General features: G+C 57.5%; 1 protein-coding gene across 8 annotated transcripts in view; it reads right to left on the bottom strand.

Annotated features, from left to right (window-relative positions):
- Nucleotides 1-16,902, bottom strand: part of COL27A1 (collagen type XXVII alpha 1 chain) — a 148,522-nt gene that overhangs the window by 21,611 nt on the left and 110,009 nt on the right. For 7 of the 8 annotated variants that reach the window (XM_087419227.1, XM_087419229.1, XM_087419228.1 and 4 more), the window contains 13 exons: nucleotides 15,443-15,550; nucleotides 10,441-10,494; nucleotides 10,221-10,328; nucleotides 9,091-9,144; nucleotides 8,152-8,205; nucleotides 3,433-3,489; nucleotides 3,212-3,265; nucleotides 2,615-2,668; nucleotides 2,282-2,335; nucleotides 1,740-1,793; nucleotides 1,550-1,657; nucleotides 970-1,077; nucleotides 368-475 (listed from right to left, as the gene is read on the bottom strand). In XM_087419227.1, coding sequence (XP_087275353.1) covers nucleotides 368-475; nucleotides 970-1,077; nucleotides 1,550-1,657; nucleotides 1,740-1,793; nucleotides 2,282-2,335; nucleotides 2,615-2,668; nucleotides 3,212-3,265; nucleotides 3,433-3,489; nucleotides 8,152-8,205; nucleotides 9,091-9,144; nucleotides 10,221-10,328; nucleotides 10,441-10,494; nucleotides 15,443-15,550 — 975 coding nt within the window. Of the gene's footprint in view, nucleotides 1-367; nucleotides 476-969; nucleotides 1,078-1,549; nucleotides 1,658-1,739; nucleotides 1,794-2,281; nucleotides 2,406-2,614; nucleotides 2,669-3,211; nucleotides 3,266-3,432; nucleotides 3,490-8,151; nucleotides 8,206-9,090; nucleotides 9,145-10,220; nucleotides 10,329-10,440; nucleotides 10,495-15,442; nucleotides 15,551-16,902 lie in introns of all 8 variants that reach the window. The other variant, XR_015548944.1, reaches the window with a different exon arrangement.

The following is a 16,902-nucleotide window of genomic DNA, read 5'->3' on the forward strand; positions in this document are numbered from 1 at the left end:
TGTGCAGGATTGGTATTATTTCTTCCATAAACATTTACTAGAATTCACCAGTGAAGTCATCTGAGCCCAGAGTTTTCTTTGTGGGAAGCTTTTTAACTATAGATTCAATTTCTTTAATAGATATAAGGCTAGTTAGGGTTCTGGTGTGATCACCTCTCCTCATTCTGAAGGGACAGCTCAGATCTCATTTCTCAGCCTCCTCCCACCCACCCCACTCAGGGCAGGCAGCATGGTGTCTGGCGCCCAGAGAGGGTGATGCTCGGCCCTTGTCACAGAGCAGGCAGGTGGCTTCTGGGTCTGCGTGTGTGCACGTGTGAAGGTGTGCATGTGAGAGTGTGAATGTGTGTCTTCCCTGGGGCTCACTCACCGGCTGGCCTTTGGATCCGGGCTCCCCCTGGTTCCCAGGAAGCCCCGTTCCGCCCTCTGTCCCTCGCTTGCCAGGGGGACCCAGCTGCCCGGGTAACCCACTTTCACCCTTAAAGAAACACCAAAATGACCAGTCAAAGGGGAGAAATGGTTCAAGCTCAGAAAGGGTAAGAGCCACGTCTGATTCATTCATCTCAACCTCCCCTTCAGTGTCTAGTCCTGGGCTCAGACAGACTCACGGTGGCCTCCCCCACCACTCAAGAAAGGTTTCCAACAAGATGCCTTGGAGGAGGGTCCCCGCAGCAAGCAACATCTCTTGTTCCACAAAAGCCCACAAGAGGGCGCCCAAGGACAACTCAATAATCAGTTGCCGGTTCCCAGAGCCTGGTAGGGGGCAGTATTTACAGCTACCGGGATGCACTATCCTTTAAGTCAGGTTCAAGCTCGGGGCAGGGACCCCTGAGAAAGGTCAGCAACGTGGACTCCATTTCACACAGGCCCTGGGACGTGGGTGCCCATGTCAGCGTCACAGTCAGCGTCATTACAGTGAGTACCAAGGCAGAAAGGATGGAGGGCGGGTGAGTGGATTAACAAGTGTCTGACCTTGAATCCTGGGGGCCCCTGTGCTCCAGGCAAGCCGGCCACACCTGGATTTCCTCTCTTCCCAGCAGGGCCCATGGGGCCAGGGTCCCCATCGTCTCCCTGCTCCCCCTGTAAAGAAAGAGGGCAAAGGAGGATCTCATGTTTCGGGAAACAGGCAGCCAAGGAGGCAGATGGTTCGAAGTCTGGGTGAACTCCGGGAGCCAGAGGAAGGGAGGTGAAACTCCAGGATGGAGGTCACACTGCCTGTGTGTGAGGATGGCTAGACCAGTGGGAAAAGAGGAGATGAGGATTTGTAAGTGGGGAAGGAGAGGGATCTTAAAAACCAGAAGGTCCCTCCACTGGTCAGGGAACGACATTCTGGGTGCTGGCAGGGAGGAGACAGTCAGAAGGGCCACACTCTCGGGTCCCAAGGGATGAGGCAATTTGCCCATGCAGGAAACTTCTGGATATGTTGGTTCTGCCCCATCCAAGTTTCCAAACCCGCTCCTCCTGGCCCACGGCCTGCGGCAGCAACCCCCGCCCCCCACACACCCCTTGTCTCAAATAGAGGCGCCCTCTGTTAACCTCAAGTCCTGCTCACCTGCTCTCCTGCTTGACCGTCCCTGCCAGGAAGCCCATCTGGTCCAGCGACGCCCTCGGGGCCCTGTCTCCCCACCACGCCCCGAGGCCCCGGCAGCCCCTGCAGGCCCTGGGGGTACATGAGAGGCTGGTGAGGGCTTCTGGGGAGGGCAGGGGGGCAGGTGCTGGAGGAGCAGCTGTGGGTCACTCACCTGGATCCCCCTCCGTCCTGGCGCCCCGGCCTTGCCTTGTTTTCCCTTTGGTCCCTGAAAAACCAAGAGGCACCTGACGAGGGCTGCCTGGAGGAGGCGTGGAAGCCTAGGAGCTCTGGAAGGGGGTATTGAGAGGCTCAGGGGCCCCTGTGTGGCTGCGCCCTGCCCGTCCACCTCTTGGGCCTCAGCATCTGAATCTGCAAATGGGCCCGAGCACTCTCGCCCTGAAGCCCAGCGGCAGGGCTGGCCTTGGAACCTGCCAGTGTCATCACTGACTCTGCTCTGGGCCCTGGGCCCTCACTGGCTCCCCTGCTGCAGAGGCTCTGCACACTGCATTTCCAGGTGGGAACCTGAGCCGTAGCTGGCTGGTCCATTTGATCCTCAGACAGGTGGTCCCTCTCTGGAGGCCCCGCCAATGGGGCTGGGAACCCTCCTCTCATCTCATTGCTTTGCCTGCCCTGCGTCCCACTTGCTGTGTGCTTGGGCCGGCCTCTTCCCTTCCCAGGGCCTCAGTCTTCCCTGTGGCCACCCCGCCCTCTTACCTCTTCCCCTTTCGATCCTTTCGGTCCCGGTCGCCCCCGGGGTCCCGGATGCCCCTGCAAACCAAGGTGAGATGACGCAAGGCAGCCCCAGGATTCTCTCCCGGGGAGGGTGGCCAGTCTCCGCCTGGAGGGGGAGGGGTGGGGAGGGGTTTGGGGGTGCAGGCTCTGGGGGTGCCCCCAGGGTCCGGGCAGGAGAAACCAGAATGGGCTGCCCCAGGCCCTCCTGCATGGAGGGTCCCTTTAAACTTTAAAGGGCCCAGCTCTTTAATTCCCCCACTGCTGCTCCACCCCCGTCAGGGCAGGAGCGGGGATGGGACGGGAAGCACCACTCACGGGGAGGCCCTGCTGGCCAGGATTTCCACGGAGGCCTTGCACACCCTCCTGTCCCTGGAAGCCAAGAAGAGACAGGTGAGGGGGCCCATCTTGGAGCGGGCTGGGGGCCAGGGCAACTTCCAACCTGGAGGAGCCCCAGAAGCCCTTGTTCTTCCCAGCCATGTGTCATTGTCCCCTGAATCTCAGCTTCCTCATTTGCAAGACGGGTGAAATAACGACCCTGCCAGAGAGGATGAAGGAGGGGAGGCGAAGAGCCCAGGGCGGGGCCTGGTGCTCATTTGGTGGCTCGTTTCCTGCTTCTGCCGGGAGAGCTGTCCCCGGCCGCAGATGGGGAGACTGAGGCCCTCAGAGGGGAGGGGGCTCTCTCCTCCGCCTCATCCTCTCCCTCTCTCAGGCACCTTCCCCTTTCAGCATGAATTACACCCTGAGCCCTCTTCCAGGGGCTTGTGCCTCCAGCCTGGGCACTAACGGTGGAAGGGCTTGTCTCCTGGTGAAGGCTGCTCTGACTCCAGGGTGCGTGGACGAGGCAGAGGAAGGTCCTCTTGTAACCCCCTCCTACCTCCCCCCACCGACCCCCGTGCTGCTGGCAGTACTTACAGGGTATCCGGGGTCCCCTGGTTCCCCGCGGTCTCCTTGATCACCCACAGGGCCCTGAATGACAGGGACAACAGAAAATATGGGCCACCAGGTGCAGGGGATCTGCACCCTCTGTGGGGCTCACAGCAGCCTCACCTCTGCTGGGCCTCCCCTCCCCATGCAGCGGGAGGCCGGGGCTCCACCTGGGCCACGGTGCAGGGGATGGAAGGAGGGGTGCTTACCCGATCTCCAGGTGGCCCGGGGGGCCCCTCGGCCTTGCCGTCCTCGCCCTGCTCCCCCTGGGGACACAGAACCAGCTTTAGGACAAACCTGCTCCTGGTGAATTCTGGGAATTCCAGACACTCCACGCTGAGGCCAGAGATGAAGTGCAGCCTACTTAGGGTTACAGACGGGGAGACTGAGGCCACAGAGGGAAGAGGCAGGCGTGGGGTCAAAGCCAGACCCGGGCATGGAGCCAGGACTGTGGGCACAGAACAGTGCACTTTACCCTCCACCCCGCTGGGGGCCCCCAGCCGACGCCCTCAGGCCCAGGTAGCTCGGAGCAGAGACCTGGCCACACCCGCTCTGCACAAGACCAGCTGCTCGGACCTTCAACAGGTCCCTGCCTCCTCGGAGCTCTCTCTCAGCTGGGGAACGGGGGTGAGGGGGTGAAGGGACAGCAGTGATGCCCGCAGGGGAGTGGTGGGGGTTCCATGAAATGGTGCAGAGGTCCCCACATGGCGCTCAGCGGACAGTAATCCCAGCCTCTGGCATACACAGGCAGGGCCCCGGGCGGGACACAGGCACCCACAGAGTCCCCCCAACAACCCTATGAAGCAGGCGATGTTATTCTCCCCATTTTACAGATGGGGACACGGGGGCCCAGAGAGCTGATGGGAGCTGCTCAGTTATTCAGCCCTCAACACGAGTCCCTTTCTCCGACCCGTGCCGGAAGAAAGTGGGCCGAGAACCAGCTTTAGGATGAACCTCCTACCCTCTATGGGAGCCCCCGAGAAGGCCCTCTGCTGCCCTGGGGTGCACTCAGCAGCGGGCCGACTAGGGGGTCTTGTCCACAGACAGTTTCCTATCTGCAAACGGGACTGTAATGCCTCCCAGCGCTGCTCGGAGATCCAGGGAGGAAAGACACGGCAAGATCACGGCACGCTACTGCACACACAGTGGGAGCTCTACTGACACACAGCGGGAGCTCTCCTGCACACAGAGCGGGAGCTCCACTGACACACAGGGGGAGCTCTCCCGCACACAGAGCGGGAGCTCCACTGACACACAGGGGGAGCTCTCCCGCACACAGAGCGGGAGCTCCACTGACACACAGTGGGAGCTCTCCCGCACACAGAGCGGGAGCTCCACTGACACACAGGGGGAGCTCTCCCGCACACAGAGCGGGAGCTCCACTGACACACAGTGGGAGCTCTCCTGCACACAGAGTGGGAGCTCTACTGACACACAGTGGGAGCTCTCCTGCACACGGAGCGGGAGCTCCACTGACACACAGCGGGAGCTCTCCTGCACAGGGAGCGGGAGCTCTACTGACACACAGTGGGAGCTCTCCTGCACACACAGTGGGAGCTCTCCTGACACACAGTGGGAGCTCTCCTAAACACAGAGTGGGAGCTCTCCTGACACACAGTGGGAGCTCTCCTGCACACAGAGCGGGAGCTCTACTGACATACAGTGGGAGCTCTCCTGCACACAGAGTGGGAGCTCTACTGACACACAGAGGGAGCTCTCCTGCACACAGAGCGGGAGCTCTACTGACACACAGTGGGAGCTCTACTGCACACAGAACGGGAGCTCTACTGACACACAGTGGGAGCTCTACTGCACACAGAGTGGCAGCTCCCCTGCACACACAATGGGAGCTCTAGTGACACACAGTGGGAGCTCTCCTGCACACAGAGTGGGAGCTCTCCTGCTCAGAGTGGGAGCTCTCCTGCACACACAGTGGGAGCTCTACTGCTCAGAGTGGGAGCTCTCCTGCACACACAGTGGGAACTCTACTGACACACAGTGGGAGCTCTCCTGCACACACAGTGGGAGCTCTCCTGCACATACAGTGGGAGCCCTACTACACACAGAGTGGGAGCTCTCCTGCACACAGAGTGGAAACTCTACCACACACACAGTGGGAGCTCTACTGCACAGAGTGGGAACTCTCCTGCACACACAGTGGAAGCTCTACCGCACACACGGTGGGAGCTCTCCTGCACAGAGTAGGAGCTCTCCTGCACACACAGTGGGCGCTCTATTGCACACACAGTGGGAGCTCAGTAGACGGCAGTCAAAATGGCTGTTGTTGATAATAATAACAGGAGGGATGATGTGTGGCATGGACGTGGCCAGAGAGATTAAGGGAGGAGCAGAGTTTGCAGCAGACGTCCTTGGGCCACAGCAGGCCACCGTGGGCCCTGTCCACCGGCAGCTGGCTGGACGCCATGTGCCAGCTACAAGGAAGGCGTGAGCAGAAGAGCAAGTGGCAGAACCTCAGGGATCAGGACGTTCCAGCCCCAGACAACTGGCGTCACCTCCCGTGCGGGCGCATTCTCGGCAGGGGGCTCAAGTCAGGGCTCCCTTGAGCCCCCAGGCTATCGGCAGGGATTGAAGGGGAGGCCTGAGAGGCAGGAGAGAGGGGAGCCACCCCTGGGGCTGGAGCCCGTCCCAGGCCCCAATCAGCTCCGAGGGCTGGCAGGTGTAGCACCTGGGCCCAGGGCCTCTGTGGCTCCTGTGGGCAGAGACTGAAGGAGGAGGGACTTAGCTGGAGGCCAAGACCCAGTTGCCCCCTGTGGGGTGGCCCAGGGAGTGAGGATTCTCTTCTCCCTGCCACTCTCTATGGTTCTTTGTCCCTGGCTTCAGTCCCGCTGTGGAGGGAGGCAGCAGGACTGGGAGCTCTGGGGAAGGGGACAGTGTTTACCTAGTATATTCCATGTGCCAGGCACTTCGTGAGGTATGTTTCACACATCGTTTCGTAGAATCCATACAGCATCCCTACGCTGCTGCGACTAGTGGCCCCATTTTACAGATGGGGAAACTGAGGCCCAGGGAAGGAAGGGTCTTAGCCAAGGCCGCACAGGAATCAAGGGGCAGTCTGGGTCAAAAGCCAGCTATACAGATCTCCCCCTCTCTCCCCACACTGTGGCTGTAGTTTGGGGATGACTTTTCAGCACCATAAACTGGTAGAGCCCCCCCGACCCTGTTCCCAGAGTCTCAGCCCATCTCCCCAATCCCTCTGGCCACCGCCTTTGTAAACACAGGCCCCACAGGGAATTTTCCAGCTAAACAGCATCTTGACTCATCTAAGCATCTGTTTCCAGCTAGGGAAGCAGGGCCTGGCATCAGACAGTCTGAATCCTGGTCCTGTCAGCCTCCTACCGATCCTGAGCTAGTCCTTGAGCATCCTGGAGACTCAGTTTCCCCACCTGTCATGTGACACACCGACACCTCTGTGCTGGGGTTGTGATGAGGATTATGGAGAAAGCCTGGGGAAAAAGCTTTGCACATGGCCTTGCGTTTTGGGGGTCGCCCCCACGAAACTGCTCTCCCCCCCCCCAGCACCATCTGGCTTTTGGCTGGCTGCTCATGTACGTGACTATTTTTATTTTTGAGTTCTTTAGGGCATCATTCTGCAGCCCCTAGCTCAGGGCCGAGAACACACTGAATAAATCATTATAAATCCACAAATACTTGTTGGATGGCCGGAGGAGTGACTGAATTAATATAATAATGGCTTATGTGTCAGAAAATGCATCTGGCTGGCATATATATGTGCTGTCCTGCTTAGCCTCCCATTCCTGAAGTATCCACCCACTTAACAGATGAAGCAATCGAGGCTCAGGGAATCTGGGGCCCCACCCAAGGCCCTGGCAGACTTAGGGCAGATTTGGGGTTAGGGTGCCATTCTCAGCAGCCACAGGGACTGCTTGTGGGGCTGCAGACGGCCCAAAGTGGAGGCTCCCCCTGGTTTCAGGGTCCGTGTTAACCCCTCCCACGCCAGCCCTGGCCGCCGACGACGAGGGCCGCAGAGGAACCGGAGGACCGACTGGCACTTCTGCAGCTTCCTGTGGGCTGAGTCGGAGCCTGTGGCCCGCGCTGATTGCAGAGCTGTCCTCCCCCAAGCAGGAGGAAGGGGCCAGCTGGAGAGCAAGCCCGGCCAGGGTGATTCATCCGACAGCGGGATGTAGTTAACACGAGCTGACTCGGCAAAAGAAAGGAGGGCTGGGGAGGCAGCGCGGCAAGGAGACGGCAGCAGCGCCTGCTGGAGGCATTCCAGCTGAGCCATTGGGGAGGAGAGAAGACAGGAAGGAGGGACTCAGGGCCGCCAATGTAGGACTCAGAGGCTTGGGGCTCACAGCCAGCTCGGCACTGTGACCCAGGGCCAATGCCCTGGACCTCCGGTTCCCCACATCCCCACCTGCACAGTGGGGCAGGCACAGCAATCTGCAAGCTTCCTTCTAGGAATCCCTCTCCTTTCCCGAATCTAGAGCCAAGGGGTGGACACGCCTTCCCTCTGCCTCGGTGGTTCCTTCCTGGCCATGAAACGCTGGTGATCCTCACTCTCCATCCTAAGCCCTCTCCTGGCGCTCGCTGGGTGATCTCATCCACAAGCAAGGCTTCAATTCCCACGCTCGTGGAGAGGATGCAATGGCACCATTTTAGTCATTCCATGACAGATGTCCATTTCCCTGGCTCGACTGGAAGCCCCAGGACGGCAGAACTGTGTTGGGCACAGAGACGACATCCGACACATCTGTGCTGAACGTGAGTCTCAGGGCTCCTGCCGTGCGGGCACGGCCGTGGTGACACGGGCCTCCTGGCCGGCCGTGGTGAGAGCAGGGGTGAGCCTGCCGTGAACTTCCCACGCCGCCACAGCCACAGTGACCCCGGGCTTGCTCCTGCCGCCCCGGATGCGAGGGAGCAGCTGCTTCCGGGGACCAAACACCCACCTTCTCGCCCTTTGATCCCGGAGGTCCGAGGGGTCCTATGACGCCTTTGTGTCCCTGCAGGAGACAAGACGGCGGGAGGTGAGAGCATGGGTGAGTGAGGACTCAGGAGGGTCACACGATGAAGGACAGGAACGCAGAGATGGAGACACTGAGCTGTGCGACTGGGTCCTGGCTCTGCCCCAACTCGCTGTGTGGCTCTGAGCAGGCCCTGTGCCTCTCTGGGCCCTGGCCTCCCAGACATGGCATGTCGGTCCCAGACACACCTCTAAGGGTGTGCCTGCTTGGATGGTCGGGGGCTCTGCTTGCCCCACCTCGGAGCAGACCTGGGGCTAGATCCCGGGAGAGCCAGCTGTGTCCTCTGGGGCAGGGGCAGGGACAGGGGCCCTCTCCCTCCTCTGCCCCCTTCTCTGTCTCCTCCTCTCCCTGCTGTATCTCTTTCAGACACTGGATCCCACCATCAAACTTAACAAGCTGTCAGCCCTTGCACACGCTCTTTAGCCTCCCTGAACCTCAGTCTCCTTTTCTGAGCAAGCCCCATGCCTCTCTAAGGCCTGGTCTCCCAGACGTGTACGTGGATTTGGCTCAGCCATCTCTAGGGGGTGCCAACTTGGATGCAGAAACAGGCTAAGGCTCTTCCCTTCCACAGAGAGCGGTTACGAAGCTCAGACACAATGTATTCGAGATACCCACTGTGGGAAGGAAGGACTCTGCGAGGGCACAGGGACGGGGATGGCTCTCCCACCTTGCCCACGGCTGGTCCTTAACCCCTACCCTGGTCTGCGGGCCCAGGTGCTCCCTGGGACAGGGGAGACCACGAGTCTTCAGTAGCCCGAGGGCCGGCCCTCAGCTGGGAGCTGGTGGGGGCAGCGGCCGAGGCAGGCCTGGTTGCAGGCCTGCAGGACGGAGTTCCAGAGAAAGAGGGAGGCGAGATTTCCTTACTTCGTAACCAGGCAGTCCCGGTTCTCCTTGGGCCCCCATCCGTCCTGGAGCACCCTACGAGAGAAGGGGCCTGGCATTGGTATGGAGAGCACCCCACCCCGGCTCTCATAGCAGGGACTCGGGCTGGGTATCTCCCCCAGGCTCCAGCCCAGTTGAGCCCAGCAGCCTGGCATGTCCACTCCGCCCAGAGCCCAGGCCGGAGAGCAAGGTGGGGAGAAAGGGCATCTGTCCCCTCCCCGGGAGCATGCCCCTCTCCTGCCAGCCCTTCCTCCTCCCAGCTCCTGTGGTTCATGAGGGCCGATTGCTAAATTTTCCCCAATTTTGTGATCCAATTGTTAAACAGAATCATTAAGAAAAATTAAATTACATGACCTTATAGTTAAATCAATCATATTAAAGAAGATGAAGATTCAAAACTCATTCCTTCCTAATTATCTTACTATTAGCCGTGTTCATGAGGTCACTTCCGGCTACTGACTCTGTGGGGTGGGAATACTAGACAAGGGAGCACCCCTGCCCATCGCTTCCCAAGTCCGCATTCAGTGACACCGTGTCAGGAGCCTGGACTCAGCTGTGGTGGGTGCATTTACACCTCGGCAATTGGCAAGTGTCACAAACCAGCAGAGCCGTTTATCAGCATAGCTGGCAGCCCCGAAATACTGCAGCCCCCTCATCTGCCACCTCCCTTGCTCCCTCTTGGGGTCTTCCTCCCCTGCAGCTGTCACACCCCTCGGGGGCCCTTCCTTCAGGACAGGGCCAGCAATGGGCTGGGACCCCCTCGGCGTTACCCAGGGTGTGACAGCAGCTTCACCCTAACCCTTCTGAATCTGTCTCCAGTGGGAGAACACCTTGTTCAGTTAGTCTGGTCAATCTGGGTCTATAAAGAGCTTCAGAAAACCCACAGACCCCTGCAAATTGCAAGAAACACTTTGCATTGTGGGTACTTGTCCAGGGAGAGGGGCTGTGGCTTCTGCAGCTTCCCAAAGGGAGCCATGGTCCCAAAAAGTGGCAGGGACAGCAGACACCCAGGGGTTTAGCTGAGAGGTACGGCGGGCAATGCCCCCCTTCCGCCCTTGGCCCCCTCTGCTCTGTGCCGGACCCCCACCCCACCCCACCCAGAGAGTTCTCACCGTTGGTCCCAGGCTGCCCCGGGACCCTTTCGGGCCTGGGGTGCCAGGGGGTCCGGGGTCTCCAGGGACGCCCATCTCACCCAGCTGGCCTTGGTAGCCCTTGGCACCCTGCAGCGGGAGGAGAGACAGGCTGTCACCGGCCCAGCAGAGGGGAGGGGAGGGAGGGCGGGAGCTGGGAGGGCGACACGGGCGGATCACAGCCGGAGGAGGGAGGTCCTACCTTGGCTCCAGTCCGGCCCTTCTCGCCTTGTTTCCCTGGTTTTCCTTCAGGACCCTGAAGGGAGAAGGAGGGAAAATAGAGAAAGAGGAGAAGTGAGAGAAGATTGAGGCAGATCCACGGAGCACAGAGCGCTAGCCCTGGAGGCAGACCTGGGTTCAAAGCTGATTCTGCACTCAAGCCCTGTGTGATCTTGAGTGACCTTGAGCGTGACCTAACTTCCGGTGCTTGGTCTCATCTGGGAAGTGGAACAATGGTCGTCTCTGCCTCACAGAGCTGAGGATTCAACTGGTGATGGGGTATCATGCCTGCAAGGGGCCCAGCCCATAGCAAATGCTCCATCAATCACCGTTGTCATGGTACCATAGGCGCCCAGGGCTGCCCCAGTGGGAGCAGCTCTCTGCACCAAGCTCTCCCCACGTGCCAGGCACTGTTCCATCCCCTGCCACCCCCTCCCATAGATGGTGACGGCCAAGAGCCCCAGGGTGAAGCCGCTTGCCCAGTGCCCTGCTGGTCCACAGCAGGGCCCTAATTCCGTTGCAGGTCTGTCTGTCCAGGGCTCAGAGTGCCCACTGATGACACGAGGGAAGCAGGAGAGGTTTTCTAGGCTCTCCCGCATCTCTGACATGCTGCGCATCACTCTGACAATCCCAGAGGGCACATCCCACCGACAGGGTCCCCCTGCCTCAGGGGTGGGGCTGGAGGGGCCTCCTCACAGCAGGACATTGGGCTGGAAGGTCAGCCGCCCTCCCCCACTCTCCCACTGGGGCACCAGGCCACTGCCTCCAACAGCCGCTCTGCCCCCTCCCCCACGGGGCATCCCGAAAGGCTGCCCCAGGGAGGCCGATCTGGCCTTGATTCCCAGTTGTCAGAGAAACTCAGTTCAGTGTGTTTCTGAGAAACACACTCAGAGCGTGTGTAAGTGTGCATCTGTGAGCGTAAGAGAGACGAGAAAGAAGAGAGAGTCCCAACCCTGGTCCACACTGAATTCGGATGTAGGGGGTAGTGCAGGCAGCATGTCTGGCTTGGAAAGGACATCCTGACTGCCCCCAGAGGATAGTCCTCTCAAGGCCCAAACCTCACAGGGAACTGGAAAGAACATTTATGTTCTTGGCAAGCACTAAAGAGCTGGTTTGATTCAATTCCTTTGGCTGCATTAACAGAGGCACATGCTATAGGATGAGGGAGGTGATGGTCCCATTTCAGAATATGCTGCACAATTAGGCACTGACTAATTGTGATGGAGGATGGGCAGGAAGAGGGGATCCTAGAGGAACAAGGAAACACCTGGGCTAACCCAGAGGGACTTGATTCCTGTCTGCAGATTCCTGCAGCTGCCCTGGGGCGGGGGCAGCTGTGTTCTCTGAGGTGGCCAGCAGACGGAAATTATAGGGAGGCCGGCTTTGATTTAGCACAAGGGAGAAACGTCTGCTCAAAAGACATAACACGGCAAACATGTATTGGAGAAGATGACTCTCCGTCCCAAAGGGAAGAGCCAGTCAGACCACCCTGGGGCCCTGGAAGGACCACGCAGACCACCCTGCATCCTGGCGCTTGAGTCCTCATATGACCCTGGGCAAGTCCCTCCCCTGCTCTGTGCCTCAGTTTCCCCACCTCTAACATGAAGGGCTTGAGCTGGCCTTGCGCTATCTGGTGTGGCGGCCCCGAGCCACACAGGGCTACTGAGCACTTAAAATGTGGCTGCTGTGGCTGAGGAACTGAATTCTGAATTCGATTTAATTTTAATGAACCTAAAATTAAATTTAAAAACTAAGAATTCAGTTATTGGCAAATTTTTAAGTATGTTTGGAACAACTTGGGGATATGAATCTACATTTTCAACTGTGTATTTTATGAAATCTAAATAGAGATCAAGTATTTCCAATGGAAACTTAGCATCCGAATTGAGATGCGCTATGTTAATTACACACCAGATTTCAAGGACTTAGTACAAAAAAAACGAATGCAAAATATCTCATTAATGATTTTTTACATTGATCACGTTAAAACGTTAATATTTTGGATATGTTGGGCTAAGTAAAATACGCTATTAAAATTAATTTCACCCATTTCTTTTTACCTTTTTAAAATGTGACTACTAAAAAATATTAAATTACATGTTTGGCTCATATTCTTTTTCTACCAGACTAGACCATCTCAAGGTCTCTTGATCCTCCAGTAATAAAATACTAACAATTGTCACAGCCTTAACCATGGGCCAGTGACTCTATATCATATCTCATCCAATTCTGGGCACAGGGCTGGGAGGAAGAAACTATTTATCTCATTTTAGAGCTAAAGAAGCCTCAGCAAGATGAAAGTGCTGCCCACAGGTCACCTGGCCAAGTTAGAATGAAATGTGGATCCTTAGTGTCTGGGGCACCCCTCGTCCCAGGCTAGTCCTGTTTGGGCAATTGTGAAATCATACCACAGGGGCTGGTGGAGTTTGCCCGTGGACTGAGGTGATTCCAACGGCTGGTCCCTTGTCAGAAGGAGAAATGAGTCAGCGCCGAAGCATTCGGTCCAGGGCCAGGGAGAGGGGAGTCTCCCCCAGGACAGGGCAGGCGGCCGGCCACTTGATCTGATGGGCCCTCTCCAGCTGGGAGCAGCCCCCAGGGTGTGGGAAACCCTGAGTAAGGGCTGGAGCATCCAGTGGGGTGAGGCTGTGGGGCCAGGATGAAGACTTTTGCTGGGCCCCCATCCATATAGATGTATTTCTGGAAAAGCCCTGATGGCTCATAAAAGTCTATTTTTAAATACTCTACTGTTTCCAGGCCACAGAGTAGGAGATACTTGTTCTGCAGCCCTGATGACAAAGAGACTCAAATACAGGCCTCTCACTGCCCCCAGCACCTGATACACACTCAGTCTGGCCCCGATGAACCTCTTTCTACTTCCAGTATATGAGAAGTGGGAGTGACAGCAAAATATGGACATTAACACTGCTACCACCACCACCATCAACACCATTCCCATCACCACGGCTCACCACCACCACCATGGTCACCACCACTGCCACCACCATCAAAATCACCAACAACGCCACCATCCTCATCACCACCGTTACTATCATCTCCACCGTCATCACCATCACCACCACCATCACCATCACCATCTCACCATCATCCCCACCACCGCCATCATCACCATCACTTCCATCATCATCACCACCACCATCACCACTGTCATCATCATCACTACCACCACCATCATCACCATCACTTCCATCATCATCACCACCACCATCACCACTGTCATCATCATCACTACCACCACCATCATCATCACCATCACCATCTCACCGTCATCCCCACCACCATCATCACCACCATCACTTCCATCATCATCACCATCATCATCACCACTGCCATCATCATCACTACCACCACCATCATCACCACCATCACCATCTCACCATCATCCCCACCACTGCCATCATCACCATCACTTCCATCATCATCACCACCACCATCATCACCACTGCCATCATCATCACTACCACTATCATCATCACCATCACCATCTCACCATCATCCCCACCACCGCCATCATCACCATCACTTCCATCATCATCACCACCACCATCATCACCACTGCCATCATCATCACTACCACTATCATCACCACCATCACCATCTCACCATCATCCCCACCACTGCCATCATCACCGTCACTTCCATCATCACCACCACCACCATCATCACCACTGCCATCATCATCACTACAACCATCATCACCACCATCACCATCTCACCATCATCCCCACCACCGCCATCATCACTGTCACTTCCATCATCATCACCACCACCATCATCACCACTGCCATCATCATCACTACCACCATCATCACCACCATCACCATCTCACCATCATCCCCACCACCGCCATCATCACCATCACTTCCATCACCATCACCACCACCATCATCACCACTGCCATCATCATCACTACCACCATCATCACCACCATCACCATCTCACCATCATCCCCACCACCGCCATCATCACCGTCACTTCCATCACCATCACCACCACCATCATCAACACTGCCATCATCATCACTACCACCATCATCACCACTGCCATCATCATCACTACCACCATCATCACCACCATCACCATCTCACCATCATCCCCACCACCACCATCATCACCATCACTTCCATCACCATCACCACCATCATCATCCTCACCATCACTGCCATCTCCACCATCATCCTCACCATCACCACCACTATCACCATCTCCACTGTCATCCTCACCATCACCATCACTACCACCACCACCTTCCAGTCATTTCCTCCTCCAAATTCATAAGACCATCTTTTATATTTTTGGTGCATTTTATAAACTGCTTTCCTATCCAACGTTTCATTGACTCTTCATAGACGGAAAAAACAAGGCTCAGAGAGAGGCAGGGATCTGATCAAGGTCACACAGGGAGCGGGGGCTCGAGCCAGAACTCAACCTTTGGACTCTGGGTCCAGGGCCATGTCTGCCACTTGGTACTGCCCACGCCACAGTCACGACACTCAAAAGCTAACTGGGAAAGGGCCCCTGGAATGCTGGAACTCAAGTGATCTCAGCACACATTCCTCCCAAATCCTTCATCACACCAAGGGCACGGCCCAGACAGGGCAAGGGCAGGGGAAAGGTCACACAGCAAGTTACTGGTGGAGAATCAGGGCCAGCGCCCCTTCTGCACATTCAGTGTGGCTGAATGTGGGGGTTGGGCAGGACAAGGGCAGCAGGGCTGGGTTCGTGCAGAGCAGGCAGCCAGGCTAAGGAGAGTGATGTTATTCCGCGGGTGTTCAGGAGCCGTGGGAGGGTTGGGCAGGGAAGGGACGTGGTCAGCTTGGTTCTCGGGGAAAGTCCCGGTGGAGGAAGGACCACAGCAGAGACCCTCAGGTGGCTGCTGCCAGAAGACCTCCCGCCCAACGGCCCGACAAGCACGAGTGTTATTCACACCCAAGAGCCCCAGGGCTGGCACGCAGCCATGCACTCACCCGGACGCCAGTGATGCCAGGGGGACCAGGGGGCCCCTCCTCGCCCTTCAGCCCTTCCTGGCCCTTGTCGCCACGTTCACCATCAGGCCCAGGGTCACCCCTGTCCCCCTGGGTTGGAAGGGCATGAGGAGAGGAGAGAGAGAGAATAAATTAGTCACCAAGCCCATCACAGGCCCCGAACCCAGGCTCCATTTGGGTGTCCACAGCTGACCAGCCCCCCGATTCTCCTGACAGTTCCGAGCTGCCAAAAGGGTCGGGCCGGCGGGAACATCCCCCACATGGCGGGTTGCGCCGGGGAGGGAGTGGCTCAGAGGGAGGAGAGGCCCCAACCACGCCCACTCCCTGGAGTTCACAGGAAGGGGGCAAGTTTCGGGGCCTAGGGCTATTTCTCCCCAACACAGACACACTGGGAAGACAAGAGTCTTCAGAAGCTGAAGGGAATTTTTAGAAAGGAAAAAAATTCACCCAATTCTGCCTCTCAGAACTAACTCCTTCCATTTATCTGAGTTGCATTTTCAATGCTTGCTCACACAAAAACAGTTTGCAATAATAATAATAATAAGTAATAGGTGATAGTTTCCATTGCTACGGAGAGGCTCAGAGCAACTGTTCCAAAGCAAAGAAGCTGGTTAGCAGGAAAGGCAGCTTTGAAGGCGTAATCCAGTCGGACTGCACGCTTCCACCTTTTTTTTTTAACGTCTCGCTCTATTGTGAGCACGTTCTCCCCCTGCTGCCTGCTCTGTGTGGTCCTCATTCCCACTGGCTGCAGAACACTCCCTCTGTGCAGTGGATGGCAGCTGAAGCTTATACAGCACTTGCCGTGTCCAAGCTCTGGCAGGCTAGGCAGTGCCAGGATGGGGCACAGCTGGTGCCCTTCGCCCCATGGACAGAGCAGGTGCGAGGGGTGCAGCACGGGCCGCAGAGGAGCGGGGCAGCACCTGGCAGAAGGCCGCCTCCATCAGGGCTGTGGCCAGTCTGCAGGTGGCGGAGCTGTGACTGTCGAGGGAGGCCCGTGGGACAGGGTATGAAGTCATGGGTAGGAGGAAGGGGTGGGCGGGGGAGCGGGCTTGGAAGACCAGAGCGTGTCTTTGCCAGTTCTGTTTCCCGGGGCCACGCTTTACGAGGGACACTGATGAACTGGTGTGCGTCCAGGAGAAAGCAGGGTGCAGAGGGCGTGAAGCTGGAGCCTGGGAACAGGACCTCGGAGAGCACACCCTGCAGGCCGGTCCTACGGGGCCTGGGCTCCGGGTGTAGGCAGCTGGTGCGGGGGATTGCTGGGGCAGTTTCTAGACAAGCCCAGGAGGACTTCCCGTGGAGAGGCGTCCGGAGATGACACAGATGAGGGAGCGAGGCTCCAAGCTGAGGCGTGGGCCAGCGCAGGGCAGATCTCGGCACCAGGAAGGGTCAGACAGGTTGGTTTCTGAGAATTCTCACATTCCAAGCATAGCCTGGCATGGAGA

Source organism: Ceratotherium simum, chromosome 29 (genome assembly GCF_057802395.1).
Source record: "Ceratotherium simum simum isolate JZ-2026a chromosome 29, ASM5780239v1, whole genome shotgun sequence".
In the NCBI taxonomy this organism is placed as follows: Eukaryota; Metazoa; Chordata; class Mammalia; order Perissodactyla; family Rhinocerotidae; genus Ceratotherium; species Ceratotherium simum.